This window comes from Nipponia nippon, unplaced genomic scaffold, assembly GCF_047370975.1.
Source record: "Nipponia nippon isolate SJK-2023a ecotype South Korea unplaced genomic scaffold, ASM4737097v1 scaffold_1, whole genome shotgun sequence".
NCBI classification, from domain to species: Eukaryota; Metazoa; Chordata; class Aves; order Pelecaniformes; family Threskiornithidae; genus Nipponia; species Nipponia nippon.
In genome coordinates, this window is record NW_028262290.1 from 142251110 (window position 1) to 142270413 (window position 19304).

The window sequence follows — 19304 nt, forward strand, 5'->3', positions numbered from 1 at the left end:
TACCAGCGAAAACCATCAGGCACAAAATAGAAGTGTTTTGCTTTGTCACAAAGCTTTAAAGATGCTTGGATATGGCCAAAAGATTTCTTTCCTTTCTCCCCAAAAGGCCTCCTCTAATTCACTAATGACAGATTCTTGTGTGTAAAATGGAGCTCATTACCACATATTGCTTGATTTTCTCCAGTAGGGAGCAGTCTCAAAATTGACCTTGATAACTTCAAATGTCAGCTCGTTCCCCATGGGCACTGAAATAACGTGTTGTCTCTCTCTTGGAGCCCATGACAATGACACAGTGTAGTCCACAAAGACCCTATTAGTAGTCTGGGTCTGACAGGGGTTATCTAGGTTTTCAGAAACATATCCTAGGTTACTGCTATTTCAGGGAGTTTTTTGGATCTGTAAGCAGCTATGCTGCAGACAGGCAGCTGAAGCACTACAATATTTCAAAGACAGTAGAAATTCTCAGGGATGCACCAGTTTCTTCAGCTGCTCCTTGCAGCTATTGCTAAGGGCAGCAGACAAGCTCTAACAAATGATGTTAGAGCCATTTACAAAGTTACTGCCTTTAGCTCATCTTCCTCACCAATCTGCCAGAAATTGCTGCTTCCAAAGTTGGCAGATGATGATGTTTGCCCATGTCTCAGCCACTCCTGGGCAAAGCTCAGTCTCTTTGCTTTCCAAAACTTAAAGAAAGGTGGATTTAATTCAGTGGGTGTGCTATTAGGGCAGTAACATCTGGCAAGCATGTGCAGAGAACAGCAGGAGGTGGTAATTTCTTAAATTATCACAGAAAGATTTGGCACAGCTTCTTTGTTGGCGCTCTCAATTTTATTTCCTATTCCACCCCGAAAAAAGGAAATTAGGAACACTTGAAAGGAAGGACCAGAGAGAAGACGTAAGACTGGAATTTCCTTCAACACCACTGAGGTTCTGGAGGTGGCTGAAGATGGTTCCTTGTTTGGGTTTTTTGTGTGTGTCTTCTAATAAATTCCTTTACAATGTATAAATGTATAAAAATATAGAAAAAATAGAACCATTCCCCTCCACACACATGTCAGAGGATTTACAGAGCAACTATCTACAAATTTTTCTCTTTCACAGCTTCCTGACGGATACTGGACTACTTCAAAATTCCAGCGCTTCCTAACTTCCCTACCACTTCCATATATGCATAAAGTCAATTGAAGAAGATGGGTAAAACACGTACGTACCTGCCTTGTCCAGGAGACAAGCTATAAGTATTTGTTTGCCTCTTGTTTTTCCATAATCTGATCTATTTCCTGGCAATATTGGCACCTTTTAATTTTCCTTTATCCCCTCTAGCTGTGATGTTATCTGACCATTCTCTTTGACAATTTAACAGCTCATTCTGTTTTCCTCCATCCCTCTAACTCTTGCTTACCTGTTAACTTCATGGCCCTGGAGAGCTACTGTCATCTTTCTTTTTGCTTTTCATGCATCTTTTTTGCTTCACTGAGCCTTGTGAATGGAGACTTTAACTGAATATCTCATCATAAATACCCCTTCCTTAATGCTACTATCCTGCTTACTGCAACTCTGGTCTTCTGTTAGAGTAACTGACTCAGCTCCTAACTCATTCAGTTTTACTGATTGAACATCCTACTTGCCAATCACTGCTCTACTGCTTAAAATCACAGCCACCTGCTATTCAGATTAAGCCTTCACCAGACCCCCTTTTCACATTATCAAAACGGCAGTCTTTTTTCCCAACTCCTTTCACTCTCCACACTGACTTTTATTTCCTCTTACTTGGTGGTCTCATCTCTTTAAAGATTTCCACCCATCCTACAATTTCTCACCCAGGTCCAAGTTCCATGGCCACATTTCTTCTGCCTCCCCTGCTATTCTAGTTTAATCTCATCAATCCCCAGCTTCCTACATTGTACAAGTAAAAGGACTTCTTTTTGGCACTAATACTCTTCCAGTATTATCTGCTGCTCCCCATCTTATGTCACAAGTCAAATACTACAACCAGGAACTGATCTTTTATTGCACTGTAGGCACCTAACACAACAAAGTCCCAAGCCACAATGGAAAACTGTAATCAATAATGTATATATGTCACAACTTAACATTTGTTAAGTGCCTCCAGATCTTATACAATGAAAGACGTTATTCTTTTTTAAAGCTGTGGTTGAGTAGCCACAGCAGTACAGCAATGTACGTGAAAGGTACATATGGCTCTCTCTTTTTGCTTACATAGAAAATTTTAAAAAGTCATCTGTATCTGCTTAAATAGATATTCAGTAAGAATGATCAAACAGTTCTCTTATGTGCTATTTTACATGTTTGTTTGCAAATACAAACTTTCTATTGTATATTGTATAAATGAAAAATTACATTTGTTTGGAAGCAACAGAAAGGAGATTCTGTACATGAGAAATGAGATTCTGTACATAAGCTTCCACACAAAAGGTCTTCAGCACAGATGGGCACACTCTAAATTTACTTTAGATGGATGATATGTCTCGTTAGAACAGACAAGGTTGAAGAGATGTCTGCAGGGACACAGCCCCAGGAAAAAGTAGGGATTAGCTTGTCAATAAAGACGTAAACAGACTGCTCTGAGGTAGCCTCATTTCTGACATTAGAAAATCTTAAATGGTTTGCTGGCAAAGAGCATGTGAAAAAATTGGGGCAAGCTGTCAAGACTGAAACCTATTCATTTCAGTTTTTCAGGAGTTGCTGCCTGTCAGCAGCAATCTCCGTAACATTACAGGGTTAAAAAAAATTGCACATAAACATACAATGGTAAAGCTGAATATAATTCATTAAAGAAAGTTATATCTGATACTGTAACAAGCAGACTCAGCTAAAGATAGAGTTAATAAGAATATCAACTACATTTATATGAGACTATACCTTTGAATAGGTACATGAGCAGCATGTGCATTTATCTCAGCTCCTAGAACTTCCATAACAAGCTGTTATAAGGGACTCAACTTGCAAAAGCAATTGGGACTTAAAAAAAAAAAAAGCAGGTCTAGGTTTTTGAATGAAACAAATCTGCACTTTGGTTATTTTGTGAAACACTGTGAGTATGAAACTACTTAGAGAAGCATAATAAGCAAAGCAGTTATGTAAGGGAATACTGCTAACCTGGAAGAGTCTGTGAAGTGTTAAATCCCACTGAACAAACGCTGGGTGATGCATACAGGCAGAAGAGAGTTAATGCCATGATATAGGAGCAGCCTCACATTCACAAGCCCTGCTCCTCACGGACCTCCAACTACCCTGATATCTGTTGGAGAGACAACACAGCATGGCATAAGCATTCTGGGAGGTTCCTCGAATATGTTGATGGTAACTTCCTTCTCCAAGTGATAGAGGAGCCAACGAGGAGAGGTGCTATGCTGGACTTTGTTCTCACCAACAAGGAGAGGCTGGTGGGGAATGTGAAGCTCAAGGGCAGCTTTGGCTGCAGTGACCATGAAATGGTGGAGTTCAAGATCCTTAGGGCACTGAGGAGGGCACACAGCAAGCTCACTACCCTGCACATCAGGAGAGCAGGCTTTGGCCTCTTCAGGGATCTGATTGGTAGAGTACCATGGGATAAAGCCCTGGAGGGAAGAGGGCCCCAAGAAAGCTGGTTAATATTCAAGGATCACCTCTTTCAAGCTCAGGAGCGATGCATCCTAACAAAGAGGAAGTCGGGCAAAAATGCCAGGAGGCTTGCATGGATGAACAAGGAGCTCTTGCACAAACTCAAACACAAAAAGGAAGCCTACAGAGGGTGGGAACAAGGACAGGTAGCCTGGGAGGAATACAGAGAAATTGTCTGAGCAGCCAGGGATCAGGTTAGGAAAGCTAAAGCCCTGATAGAATTAAATCTGGCCAGGGATGTCAAGGGCAACAAGAAAAGCTTCTATAGGTACTTTGGTGATAAAAAGAAGACTAGGGAAATGTGGGCCCTCTCTGGAGGGTAACAGGAGACCTGGTTACCTGGGATATGGAGAAGGCTGAGGTACTCAATGACTCTTTTGCCTCAGTCTTCACCGGCAAGTGCTCAAGCCACACCACCCAAGTCACAAAAGGCAAAGGCAGGGACTGGGAGAATGAACCGCCCACTGTAGCAGATCAGGTTCGAGACCATCTAAGGAGCCTGAAGGTGCACAAGTCCATGGGACCTGATGAGATGCATCCATGGGTCCTGAGGAAACTGACAGATGAAATTGCTAAGCCACTATCCATCATATTTGAGACATCGTGGCAGTTTGATGAAGTTCCCACTGACTGGAAAAGGGGAAACATAACCTCCATTTTTAAGAAGGCAAAAAAAGAAAACCGGGGAACTACAGGCCAGTCAGTCTCACCTCTGTGCCCAGCAAGATCATGGAGCAGATCCTCCTGGAAACTATGCTAAGGCACATGGAAAATAAGGAGGTGACTGGTGACAGCCAACATGGCTTCACTAAGGGCAAATCATGCCTGACAGATTTGGTGGCCTTCTATGATGGGGTTACAGCACTGGTGGATAAGGGAAAAGTAACTGATGTCATCTACCTGGACTTGTGCACAGCATTTGACACTGTCCTGAATGACATCCTTGCCTCTAAATTGGAGAGACATGGATTTGATGGATGGATCGCTTGGTGGATAAGGAATTGGCTGGGTGGTCGCACTCAAAGAATTGGGGTCAACGGCTTGATGTCCAAGTGGAGACCAGTGACAAGTGGCATTCCTCAGGGGTCAGTATTGGGACTGGTGCTGTTTAACATCTTTGTCAGTGACATGGACAGTGGGATTGAGTGCACCCTCAGCAAGTTCGCCGATGCTGCGTGGTGCAGTCGAGACACTGGAGGGAAGGGATGCCATCCAGAGGGACCCTGACAGGCTAGAACCTCATGATGTTCAACAAAGCCAAGTGCACGGTCCTGCACATGGGTTGGGGCAATCCCAAGCACAAATACAGGCTGGGCAGAGAATAGATTGAGAGCAGCCCTGAGGAGAAGGACTTGGGGGTGTTGTTTGATGAGAAGTTCAACACTACCCGGCAATGTGTACTTGCAGCCCAGAAGGCCAACTGTATCCTGGGCTGCATCAAAAGAGATGTGACCAGCAGGTTGAGGGAGGTGATTCTCCACGCCTACCCTGCTCTCATGAGACCCCACCTGGAGTCCTGTGTTCAGCTTCTGGGGCCTCCAGCATAAGGACACGGACCTGTTGGAGCGAGTCCAGAGGAGGCCCACAAAGATGATCAGAGGGTTGGAGCACCTCTCCTATGAAGACAGGCTGAGAGAGTCAGGGTTGTTCGCCCTGGAGAAGAGAAGGCTCCAGGGAGACCTTATAGCAGCCTTCCAGTAGCTGAAGAGGGCCTACAAGAAAGCTGTAGAAGGACTTTTTACAAGGGCATGTAGTGAAAGGACAAGGGGTAATGGCTTTAAACTGAAAGAGGGTAGATTTAGATTAAATATAAGGAAGAAATTCTTTACTATGAGGGTGGTGAGGCACCCAAACAGGTTGCCCAGGGAAGCTGCGGATGCCCCATCCCTGGAGGTGTTCAAGGCCAGGTTGGATGAGGCTTTGAGCAACCTGGTCTAGTGGAAGGTGTCCCTGCCCATGGCAGGGGGTGTGGAACTAGATGATCTTTAAGGTCCCTTCCAACCCAAACCATTCTATGATTCTATGATGTAACAACCACCATTCCCTTATTTTAAGTTACTAAGTAGCCTCACTACTCACCTGCCCTTCCCAGGTTCTATTATACTCTTAGAATATCTGAAGTCATATTACACACTATTTCACTGTTGAATAACTAGGGTTAAAAAGATGGGGTATTGAATGAAAGCTATCCAAGAATAAAACCAGTTCTAGTAGATCTAGTGATATAGATCAAATTAATTAACATGACAGCAGCTCTGCCTCCATCAAGAATATCCTTCTCCTATTAAAGCTACCAAACCTACTAAATGAATCATTTTTTGTCCTTGCCCCAAAGTTTAACAACAGAACTGGCAAGAGATATTTTATTTCTCCATATCTTACCAGGGGAAAAAAATATCAGCCCAAATTAAAGGCAACCTAGTGCTTTATCTGCTGGCACCAACTTCTGCAATGTTGTCAACCTGTCATTGACACTGATCCTGCCCACAAGGCCACGAACTCACACTCATCATATTGACCACCTATACTGCAAAAACAGATTATCTGCCTGAACATGAGCAATTTAAGAAATGTGCAGTTGAAATTTGTATTTTTTTTTCTCTAAAGAGAACTAAAGTAAAGAGTATTTTCAAAGATATACCTTCCAATAATCATGTCTTACCTGCATTTTCAGTTGTGAATATAGGTACTCTTCAATGTTTGCTGTTTGATACACCTTTGCCATAACTATTGTTTTTTCCAAAGACTCTCATGCTTTCTCCACTCTCTGGCTGTAATCTTACATTCGGTACAGTAAAAATAGAAGACACTGAAAAAAAGAGTGTCAGTTCAGAAACTTTGATTTTTTCCGCAAAAGTAGGAATTTAAAAATAATTAATTAATATATATGGCAAACACAACACTGAGTAAATACATACATCTTTTACGTATACCACCTATTTATGCAAGTAAGCACTGTAAAAATTCCAACTGGAAAGAACCTGCATGCATGATGATGGAAGATGTATGATGCAAATATTCTCAGTCGCATTTGATCTAAAAAAACTGTTTCCAGGGTGTGTGTGTGTTTGTTTGTTTGTCCTTACACTGCTACATAATTCATATTTTCCATTTTAAAATTTCCTCTCTGATAGCATTTAGAAATAAATAAGAATGTGAAAAAATGCAGCAAGGTTGTTCAATAATTTGACATCATGTATTACATTGTCAAAATCCTGATGCCAGTAGAACTCAGATATTTTGCTTTACTTCATTTTTTTAACTATTAAAGACAACTAGGCTTGTTAAAAATATCCCAACAACTCAAAAAGCTTTTATATAAAGTAACCCCCTTCTGCATGAGCTAGAAAAACCTTGAAGATTTCCACATAACACCAGGCAACTAATTATTAGTAGACCTCATGATATGAATCAGAGGAATCAAACTGAAAATGGTTAAGGACTTACACATTGTTGATCTGAAACTCATTTTTACTTAAGATGCCTCAAGCTGGTGGGGAAAAATCACTGACTTTTAATACCTTCTAAGAAAAAATGTCCATATAAAAATATCCTCGGAGAGCTGCCACTGAATGATTGCATGAGAAACTGTTAATAGACTGTCTGTTTAAAGAACTGATCAGGGCCGGAACAGTTTTCTTTGTTTTTTCCTCTAACAACAAGCATAGCTGTAAGTTTTTGGAGCTACTCTTTCATTTTTGTGCATTTAAAAGACCTAGCTGTTGTTTTATGCCCAAGATCTTCCCACTGTATTTTTGACATCTCAACTTGCATTTGATATTCTGCTGTCCTTGGTAACATACACTATGAATGGCATACATTCTATGCAAATAAATCAATATGAGCTCTCATATAAGAAAGCAGAAAAGGGGGAGGACTGATTTTTTTTTTCCCCAATGGAAAAATCCTATCCTGTAAAATACTACATAGAATATAAATTCATAGTACTAAAGTCAAAACAAGAAGAGAAAGTGAAACATTTCTTTTTGACTTTTTCAATGTAGGCAGAGTCACCATACTTTTGTGAAATACTGTGATTCCAAAGAAACAATATTTTCTGATAGAAAATCATTTGACTGATTTTTTTTCCCTCTCTTTCTTCTTCCTCACCTGAGAGTCTTTCCTTGGTTTTTAGTGCTAAATCCTCAAATTTGCAATTCAACACTAGGAGTAAATTGGACAAAACATATTCCATGATGAATACATCAGAGATTTGTAAAATCGCAGTGGTGGCTTGATTAGGAGGCAGTAGATTTTGTGTGTACACACACTTCTGTTGTGCATAATGTCTCAATGTATTTATACCTGCCTTTAATTAACTATCAATAGCAAGTCCTTCCCAATGTAAAATACTAACCCAGAGAACTAGAATCACAAAACCTGGTAATTTCACTACACAGTAAACATTTTCCCAGCTCTCCCAAGTATATGACTTCTTTGTTTTGCAAATATGTTTACAAGTATAGCCAAGTCATACTAAATAGAAATGATTGTAGTATTTGATACTGGGATTGTCCTTTCTTGCATCTGGATTTATGCTTCATAATGATTATCTACTAAACACAGAAATAGTCTTTCTGTAACTCAAAATTTTACTGGAGGCATTTAGAAGAACCTTGCTTTAAAATATAATGATTTTTCATCTTTATTCTCCCCCCTTCAAAAGGTTTCACTGCTCCTGATGTTTAACGTTATGCAAAGACGTGTTTCTGCCAATGAATATCGCCTTATGGTTATGCTTCTGCAAATAACCTGCTGTGAGCTGATAAAAGGATTAATGCAGCCAAAATTCTTAATCTGTGAAATTACAAATTAAATTCTCATATTAAAAATACCACCCTGAGGTATTTTTTGTGGTTTTAATTCCCCTCTGGTGTTCTGCATACATTGTGCTTGTTAATGACTAGGACAAGACTGTCTCTGTTGGCAGCCTGCTGCAGAGTGATAATGTGTAGGCATTTACTTCACTGATAGAACTGGATTTAACCACTGACTGATAAACTAAGTGGCAAGTGGGTAATAAGTCCATATTAACAGAAAAGTACTACTGCAGAATTCAGAATTCAAAATCCTGGCTAGACTAAATCACACAGTCAGAAGGATTGAGATGTCACCACTGCAGAGTGATTTTTGTTTTCCATTTAGTGGAAAAAGGATAAATGAACTCACATTCTTGATATTTCATTAGTCCTGAAGAAATGAATCTCTTTGCATCAGTTTCAGTAAAGACAGACTTTCAACAGCAGCCTTAATTTACACTGCATCCTTTGAATTTTCAGCTTATAAAGTACCACAGTCAGCAAACTGAGTGGTGGGTTAGTACGGCAGAGGAGGAAACTGGGAATCTTTTTGCACAGCAAGGACACAGTCTGTGACAGAGCCGGTGATGGACAAAAATTAGTGGTGCTAGTTTGATTTTAATGTTCACATTCTACAAATGGGAGAATGCTCTTCAGAGCAAAGTTGGGAGTAAGGTACTTGGACAGCCAGACTGCAGAACCAGCTCAAGATGTGATTACTACCGCTGTCAAGGATGGAAAAGATAAACTTTTGGAAGACAAAAGTTTTCATACTGACACTGATGTAAACAGAATCTATTGTGGATTAATATTCAGAAAGGGAGCTCAGTTTTTACAAGCAAACTTTTAAATCAGCCATAGTTACACACACACGTGCCGTTGGTGCACCTCTGAACTTTTTGCCTCAGAGTACTGGATTTGGATCTTTTGCTAATGGATGTATGCTTGAAAGCAGAATATAACATACATTGTTCTAATGCAAGCATGCTTTTCTTCACATTGAGTTAAAGCAAAATGCTGATTGTTATTCCCCTATGAAATCTATTTTTAATAACAGAACCTTCTCTGAATCAAAAATATCATGCACGATAATATTGTGCCCTGGAATAAACAGTAGCGTGCTTTTAACACCTGAAAAAGATATGGACACGTATGATATAAATGATTTACAATTATTAAAGAGATAATTGACAGCATACATGATGATAGGAACATTTTTGCCAAGTCAAGTGGAATGCATTTTGTTTAATAAAAGAAATGAAAAGATGTTTGTAAATACTGAAAGCATTCTTAGTTAATAATATCATCTGCCATCCTCTTCTTACATAGTCTAATTCAGCAAATTAACTGATTGTCTGCTTTGTGTTTCTCAGACTTCCAAATGCCGAGTCCTTTCTTAAAGGTTACTGTTATAACAGATATAGATTCTGTGAATCAAGCACAGCTGGATTTTTATCCTGTATGCTGCAGCTAGTTAAGAAGTACTGTATGTTATAAAGTGAAAAGCACTAAATATGTAAATTGTATTTTTCCTTTTGCTTTATGACAATTCAGATAATTCTCTTGGCTGCACACATAATCAAATACAAAGATAGCTGGCTGCAGACTGCAGAGAAGAGATAGCAAAAAAAAAAAAAAGAATCCATTTTTTTCCTGTGTCAAGCTAACTATGTCATTTCAAGCTACACAATTGCATTCACGTATTTTGTGCGTGGTGTGTATGTCCATGAAGCTGTCTGCATGTCAGGGTTAGCATACACACATGCATCTGTATGAAGTAGCGTCTTTGTTTTTAATCGATTCGGAGGTGGTTATACTCACTATCAGTTAACTCCCATAGCCGTGGGGGCAGATCACTGAAATACTCGTGGCTCAGGGCTGCCTGTGCTGACAATCTGTTCTTTGGGAAACACTGGAGTAGTTTGGAGGCTAGATCTTCTGCATGATTCACACAGCTCAGCCTGAAACACAAACAAGAAGGTTTTTCTGAAAAACAATCTCATTTTTCTGTTTACTAATTCCATCTGCAGTCAGCACAGTTGAAACACCAAATCTTGCTAGCCAGGAAAAAGACAAAGCCTGTTTGGGAGCACTACCAGGAAAGATATTCCTCAGGTTAGGGAGTCAATGAATTATTTCTGGATTGATAGCTCAAAATTCATACAAATTTTACAAATATAGAGCATATAATATACCGTATCATATATATCCTGCCTAGTATGCTAAAGGATCATGAGCGACAGCATCCTGAAAGCAACTGTTTTGCTTCTTCCATTTACATTTTATTGAGCATACTGACAGACTGAAAATTTACAGTGCTGGAAACAAATGGTTATTACTATCTAAACCCATGAAATCCAGGCTTAAAATAACAGCAGTATTCATACAACTTTGTGAAGTATCAAATTTTAAAATCCAATGACACTTAAGATGCAACATATGCATTATGTTTCATAAAGACATTTGTCTTTCGGGAAGTACTGACTTCTTATTTTTTCATATATTCACACGGCAGGGGGCTGACACCTTCATTAGGTGTTAATGCAATGCAAACATTAAATTGTAAGTGAATTATCTTTTCTGTGCTACCTAGGGAAGTCTGAGAAAACTCATTGTTTTACTGGGAGCTATATGCTTCAGAATATTATAAGAAAATACAAACTAAAAATAACAGATTTGGAGGGGAAAGAGTAAAATGGTAATCAGCGAGATGTTGTTTGGGTCTAGTAACCTACAGCTGCCTCCTAAATTTCCAAAGTCACCGAACTTATTGTAGTATGCAGTCAGAAAAGGGGTGCTGAATCTTGTCGACATTGTGTTGCTATTATTAGGAGGTAACTTTGTAAATTCAACCATGCCTTTGCTCAGTAAAGATCTCTTGTCAGGTAAAAATGCATGTAAAAAGTGTAGAAGTCTCCTCTTTTTCAGTGCACTGGTTTCCCAAAACAGATAGAGTAGACTGTGGTCCAAAATACCGCAGTATTTGAAAAAGATGGTGTTATCCTCTACAATCAATAATCCTACAGCATGTTTCATGCAAATGTTCATTTTTGTTCAGCTCAAGCTGACTTTCTGGTAAGCCATTCAAGGAAGATGGATTAAATAGAGTTACTCTTTTATTTTCACATACTTAATATTGTGCTGACATTGCATAATTTATAAGGATTAGTGTATGCACAGGTGAAAACTATCTCTGCAACACAGAACAGATAACACTGAAAACACTAAATGAAAAAAAATGTTATTACAGTGAAAACTTTAAGTAAGTCACAAATGTCACAGATACAACTTTTTGTCCATGCCCATACTACACTCAATGTGGAAAAAAAAATTTAGAAGTCCAAAGCATCTTTGATAAATTATGTGCTGGCATATGTATGATATGCTGATATTTGTAATGATTCAAAAAAATATGCCACTGGGTGTATTTTTAATTTCTAGCAACTGTATGCTAGATAGGAATTTTTGAATACTGTGCCTATCTGATCTCTTCTTGAGAACAGGCAGAATATTTGTCCAGAAATTACCCAGGGCTGAATTGCCCAGAAGTGCTGAGCACTTCAGGACATTATTTCTCATCAGCTATAATCTTACAGCATTCCCAGGATTAGGATTTGGAATTGTTATTCTAGGTTAAACAGATGCTAAACTCTAGTATTCCTGATGGGCATAAGTTTTCTGTTTTCATTTTCAGTTCATGACAAATAAAGGCATCTTGAATGAAACAGTCATTGCCTATAAATTAGATTCTACAACTGGATTAATTCCAGATTCCTTAGACTACCAGATTGTAGAAATTCTTTCATTCAACTTTTTTGAAAATTACAGGAAACTTCATTACAGAACACAGCAAAATACCAGGAGAAAATACTATTCTTAAAAAAGAAAGGAAAACGAGGGGTAACTATTAAGGGAGAATTGGTATTAATTCTTCTACACATCCAAAATTCCCATGGACCAGTGATTATATTGAGTCTGTGAGGCCTATCTTGTGTCCTGATCCCACCTGCACCAATTATTTGTTCAGTGGTCCTGGCAAATCATTTCACCAACATATTTTTTTCCCCACAGGGGTAGCTGCATCCTTTTTAGGAGCCATAGTAAACTTGCTCTGTCTTGAATGAAAGCTACTGTTAAGTCAGAAAAATGAGGTCACTTAAATAAGCGGTGAAATATTACCCTCTAATATAAGAACTGTACCATTCCTTTGCTGATCCATAGGTATAGTGAAGATGCTAATTAAGTAAGGCAAAGCAGAAGAAAAGAACATTCAAACTTTAATTAATTCTGAATTGCAGGTGGAATTATGGATGATGACATCCTCGGTGCTCTTGAACAGAGAAGTGCCAACATTTTGACTGTGTTAATGGTCACCAACAAACATGGCATACTGCTAAGATTTTTTTTAGCAAGAAAATCAGGCTAATATAAATATTTTGAGTAGGAACAGTTTAGGAAGCCAAAGTCACCTTCCCAGTTTAGAAACAAAAAAGATACCTGTTTACCGAGATCAATCAATAAGCCAAAGATAATTATCAAATAACCAGCAGATTATATTATACATTAATACAATATAAACTCAACAAAAATATCTACGGCTGCAACATAATCACAACAACTAATGAAATAATTGTGAATAAATCGGTCAAAATTAGAACAAAATTAGAACAATGTAAAACAAAAGTTTTACAGTTTAACAATTAATATAGAGAAAAAAGACTAAATTAATTGCACAGTCTGCAAAATTAGTTCAATCTGCTATAATTTTTCCATTTACCTTCCCTGATAATACTCCGAGTAGTGCTGGGCAGGGGGGTGTGAGTTAGTTGTTTCTACAGTGCTTTGAAGATTCCAGTTGCTACATTATTAGTATTATGTTCCCAAGCATTTATAGATTTTAAACTCAGAAGGGACCATAACGATCAAGTCTCACCTCCTGTGTAATACAGGCCGAAGAAGATCATCCAAGTAACTCACGGATCAAATCATCACTTTTAGCTAGGCTCAGCTTTATCTTTAAAGTTCTACATCAAAGTTCTAGCTTTGTTTACGGAGCTTTGCACAGCAATGAAAAAATTCTTCTCCAAAACCCATGTCTTCTGCGAAGGTCACTTCTGGAAATCAGTGGACACTCCAAAAGGCATTTGTATGTGGGCTCCTAAGGTTGTCAGTCTTAAAACCGATGCCTTACTGGAATGCATGACTAATTTTGCTGCTTTGTTTAAGGACAAGCTATTCTTCCACTTATGAAAAATGCACTGTATGATCATGTATTTAAATTACATCTACGACATCAGAATTGTTTGGAGAAACCCCTTTAGTGCATAACCTCAGCGGTCTGGAACGTCGGAACATTTGGTTTTGTTTCTTTCCTTTTTTTTTTTTTGCCAATAGTCTCTTTAAAATCTCCTCCTTAAAACATTAACAATTTGTCTGATGTAAGTTGGAAACATGATTCCTCAATAGGGACAAAGGCTGAATTTTCTGATGGGGTTCAGTAGTTAAGTATCTAATACAGAAAAGTTAACAAAAAGAACTAAAGAAAAAAAAAAGATTTGATTTTTAAATACACCTCCTTCAGTATGTGACAGGATGGAATTTCATACAATATGGCTTTGTGTCTAAAACATAATAGCATGTTTTGTCTCACAGCAGTTGGGCCATATAGGAACTTGGCATGCATGATAGGGCAAGTCTCAATATTCACGCTTCACTTACTGTCACACTAATCACTGAGGAATAGTTACTAGCCATGACAGCATACATACTTTCAGAAAATGTGACATACAGCAGAATACAGAGAAACCTTTGGCAATGAGGATTAAATAATATGTAGATATTGTTTTGAGAAATATTGGGAATATTTTTACAGACCTACTCTGTTGACATTTGTGAAACATTGATTTTCAACTTAATCCCAAATGCTATATACGGCCTTAGCTCAAGAAAAACAAATACCATATGAACCTGTCTCACTTTAAACATAGACGAATCTGACTAGACTTGAGCAGTTGTAAATCTCATTAGATTACAAGAATTTGATTTAATTTCAGAAAACAGGCTTAAATGTCTTTCTACTGCAGAGGAAGGTCAGTATTTGGTCAAGCAGAACATGACTAAGATCACTGAAGTTTGGTTTAAGCTCTTGAGAAAAAAAAAGTTTTGGGCATGTGCAGTGAACTTCTGAACTTGGAGTGATTTGCTTTTAAATGCAATGAAGAAGGCAGCTCAAATTCACATTAATAATTAAGACAAATGGGCATTAAAACAAATGGAGATAATATGCTGTCTATATACTCCTAACAGCATGAGGTAAATACTTCCCAAAGCAAAAATCGTTTACTGTGCATATTTTCCATGTGAAGATACGACTCTCGCAGCGTATCATTAATTCATTTCTCAGCTGGCATTTATAGCATGGCCTAGAGGAGTGAGGCACCTAATTCCCTTTGGAAATCTCAGCTCTGCTTCTTTATTCTAAGTAATCCCTTGCAACCTGAAGTCGTGAAAGACAAAACCACAGTTAACCCAAACAATCACACCACTTAGCAGAGTTTAAAGTTTAATGGCAAGAAGAGCATAAACAAAAAATTTCACATCGACACCATGCTCCCCTCAACAACAGGGCTCTTGTATAGTCTCTGTGGTATCTCACCTATCATTGCACCACCACGAGGGCCATATTCCCCATTTTCACCCAAGTCTGCTTGAGGATGGCAGTCTTTCCCCTTGTCCCAGGCTTTAGGCCTCTCTTGAGTTCTGACACAAAACTGTGCCAACACTGTATACTGTAGTTATTGTTTTCTTTGCAAATTCATTATCCTCTGACCAGCTGATACAGGCATGCTCTCACGTGCCTTGGTAGTTTGCACCTCTGAATATGCGTGTGACCCTACTAGCAGCAGCTATGCAGCACACAAATTGGAGCAGGGCCTACCTTAAGCAACATTTCCTTTGTACTAAATATCAACAGCCTTTTCTGTTGTTACAGCCATGCCGAGAACACCTACCATCTTCAAAGACCTGACGTGCCAGCTCCAGCATGCAGGAGCTGCTTCCCTAACGTGCCTGGTGTGCCTCCACGGAGCTGTTGCAGAGGTTATTTAGCCATCATGAAACCACCGCAACAAGTGAACATAAGTTTTGATGTGATGCTTTTAGCTTTTGATACAGATGAAGGCATAAAGTGGCACCTCAAGATGAAAATCTAACAGGGAAAAGACGTTATCATTTTTCTCAGTGTTTTACACAGAGGGTACTGAGGACTAAAACTGATGAACAAAGAGAGACAAAAGCTTTTGAAGGCTCACTGAAGCAGGGTTTTACTTGTTGCTGATCAATCACAAAATACAGAATTTGCTCTATAGCACAATGTAGTGGTACTTCAAGCCAAACTATACAGTAAACATTATTTAACCTACAGTCAAACACAGGCACAGGGACCATATTTCAGTGTTGGGATTGTACCCCACACCTGCATGGGGCTGCCGACAGCAGCCCTAACATTGTGCTGGATTATGCATGATCTTCAGGAAACCCATGTCTCCAAACTCCCGATCACCATATTGTTCTTCCGAAATTGAGGTGCTGGCAGCAGTTTAGATTCAGAAACACTGAGCTCTCTACACATGCAGGGCAGGAAAGAATGGTCTCCAGGCTCCTTAGGCCATCAGTTCAATTGTACTCTTCTAGCTCGGTACCTCACTAGAAGCAAGATTGCCACATTAGTGCAACATCGTGCCCAGGCTGCTTCGGTGAGGTAGGCCGGGGCAAATCCTGCACTAATGTGGCTACACTGCTCCCAGCATCTGTCCTTGCTCTCTGCTGCTGCACAACACTGTGCTGCACAGTCTTCAGACCTTTACGATTTCTGTAAGGGTGTATGAAACAATGTCTTTGGAAATTTAGAAATGAGTTTGATCCCTTTTCACTATATTACCATATTACAGGATCAGCAGTCTTATCTGTTGGAAGTACTGAAAAGGTGGTGAAAATGTTTATTATTAAAATAAAAGCCATGACAATCAATGATAAGTATTCACTGATATTGCACAGTAATACACTAAAAGTACCGGTGCTTGATTCTTTGGTATTGTTGTTAATGTAAATGTAAAAAAGGTCAGTGCCTCATTTGGAAAGCTGTGGAGGTAAGATCATTTAGTGCATTCCAGAAAGGTGATAATAACCCTGACCCATCCGAACTAATTCTCATTTGACAGTTGCACAGATGCCATTAGCTGAAAAGCAGCCAAGCTGAATAACATTTCATGAAAAAAAGTGACGGTAACAAATGAAGGTTCTAACAATATACGCAACTAGGGGTTTTTTTCTATTTTATTTAACATAAATTTACCTCTAGGTATACCATTTTTATACACTTGGTAAATTTTTAAAAGAATTTACTGACCCAGTAGGTAAACCGTAATTATAGTTGCAGCTCCTGAACTTCTCAGAACGGAGAATTAAGACGCTTACTCAAACTGCTCATGAGTCACGTGAGGCTTCAGAGACTCCATTCGGTCACCCCTAAGCTAAACAATGAAGTGATCCAACCTCTCATGGCAATTCACGTTTGATAATGGCCATTAAGCTCAGTCATGACTAGATCACAAAACCATTTGTATGTGTCATCACTTACTGTAACACAAGACGAAAACTTAGATATGAGTCTATTTCTCCTGGACTCTTTCTGCACTGGATTTGATGTGTTTTAGTGCCTGTTTCAGATGTATTACTGTCTTTCTACAATACAACACTGCTTGTGATATCCAGCTTGAAAGGTCTGCTTCATATAGGAAGCAGAACATTAACACCCTTACAGAATACAACACCTTTAAAAACTGAATTTGGTTGATTTGAGCTTTAAATGCTAAGCTTAAAGAGAATCAGTCAATTTAGAACAGACTTAACAGTATCCTGGGTTTTGTCCTTCTATAGCCTGACATGCACCTGGGCTAACTCTTGCTCTCATGCCTCAGAATGAATATGCTGGGCTATGAAACCCTCTAAAGAAAGTCAGTGCCAACTATTGAGAGCTTAGGGCATGAAGATAGCCAATTCATTGTTCATTGACAATATTGCAGATATTTCCCCTACTTGTTCTATACCATTTTAATATAGAATAAGGTTTACATTTGATACTAGGTATCTTTCTGCCAGAATAATATATGCTGGAGCATCAAATGAAGCAAGAACTATGGAGTCTGCATGGCAGACATTAAAAAGAAATATAAGCCTATTTAAACAGCAAACGTACAATATATGTCTAATACTCTAAGCTATTGAGAATGTGGCTTTCTGTGATATGATCACATAACTTCCTTAATTCCTGGGAATTCTGAGGTTCTGGTATTCCAGGCAACATGACTGCTGGGTACAGTGTTCTGCTACTGTTTAAAACCACAACTAATTCTTTAAACTAAAAGAAGAATACCTGAAGTATTTCACATTATTTCACTCAGTTTTCAGCAGTTTCTCTTAGATACAGGTATTTCCCAGAAAAAGTATTTCCTAAGAAATTTTAATCAGAACATGCCTTACCATTTTGGTCTAGAAAGAATTTAGCAATTACTTCTTTTGGATTTTTGCATGCCACCACCAATCAGCTATTTTAACTCTTTCAGCATCCCAATTAGCCCAGTATTAAAAATATTAATTATGGAAGACACAGTGTATTACTTACACCACAACAGACTACTACTGAATTTGCTAGATTTGTAGTTTACTGGAAGATCTTTGCTTGCTGTAAGTGTAATTAATAAAGAACAACAACATGGTGGCTACATCTAATCAGAAGTTTTTGATTATTTTTAAATTCTTTAAAGGGCATGACTCTTCTGACCAAGGAGAGTGTTTTTTAAAGGCCTTCTTCATGCATCTCAGCAAGTTGGAAGAATATCATTGGAAAATAAATAGAGCTAAAACTAATTACTAACACCCCAATCATTTTATGAGCTATTATTTCACCAGAAAATGGAGAAAATATATCTTTAATCCTGAACAAAAACTCTTCAAGGTTTGTCCTCTATAAACCTTTCACTGAGAACTGAAAATATAAGTTAGTAATGCAATAAATGCCCTAACAAATATATCAGATTTTTCACTTAATGCTTTTTACAGGCTTAAACTGAACTGAGTGAAAGAAAATCACCTTTTACAGCTGACTCTTAAAGGAAGAATGCCTTTCTGTTATGCCTTTTAAAAGAAGGCATGGTGAATTTATATCAACTTCACTGAATCTTGGGGCATGATAAAAGGAAGAAAATACGGCAGCGGAGTTAACATTCCATAGCATTCTTTCTTCACATATTTATTTCCTCACTGGCTGGACATAAGCCAAAGAAAAGGAGGGAATAAACCCCCCAAAAAACAGAAATAGCTGAAATAAACCTTTGGCACACAACGCAGTCAAAGCTTTCTGGTTTTCCTTCTCCCACCCTTGACAACCTGGATTGTTTCTCTCCAAAGAAATCCAAGCAAAAAATACTCCAGAGAAAAAACAACCAAATTCTGAATTTCAAATTTGGCAGCGGGTGCAGCCACCAAGGCAGTAAACAAAGTTTCCCCCATTTTCCCCTATTAAATGACTACAGAAAGAAAAAACAGCTGTCTTTTTGGACCTATTGCCTTTTGCAAGCAAAAAAAAAAAAAAAAAAAAAAAAAGGCAAAAAAGTTCTAGTAAATAAACATTAGCACTGCCTTATAAATCTCTGCCCTCTTGTCTGATATTTTATCATCTCAGGTTTGAGAAGTCTTAATTTCATTCTAATGTAAATAAGAACTGGTTTGTTTGCACAGTACTTCAACAAGAATTTGCTGCAAGGTTGCAGCATGCAGGCAGTGCCCCGAGAAGGGTGACCTTGCTTTAGTCAGTGAAGCCAA

At 38.6% G+C, this 19304-nt stretch overlaps 1 protein-coding gene across 6 annotated transcripts in view; it reads right to left on the minus strand.

The window, feature by feature from the left end:
- CDK14 (cyclin dependent kinase 14) overlaps positions 1 to 19304 on the minus strand; it is a 344587-nt gene that overhangs the window by 79334 nt on the left and 245949 nt on the right. For all 6 annotated transcript variants that reach the window (XM_087775266.1, XM_087775259.1, XM_087775285.1 and 3 more), the window contains 2 exons: positions 10245 to 10384; positions 6287 to 6433 (listed from right to left, as the gene is read on the minus strand). In XM_087775266.1, coding sequence (XP_087631392.1) covers positions 6318 to 6433; positions 10245 to 10384 — 256 coding nt within the window. In that variant the 3' untranslated portion in view covers positions 6287 to 6317. The remainder of the gene's footprint in view (positions 1 to 6286; positions 6434 to 10244; positions 10385 to 19304) is intronic.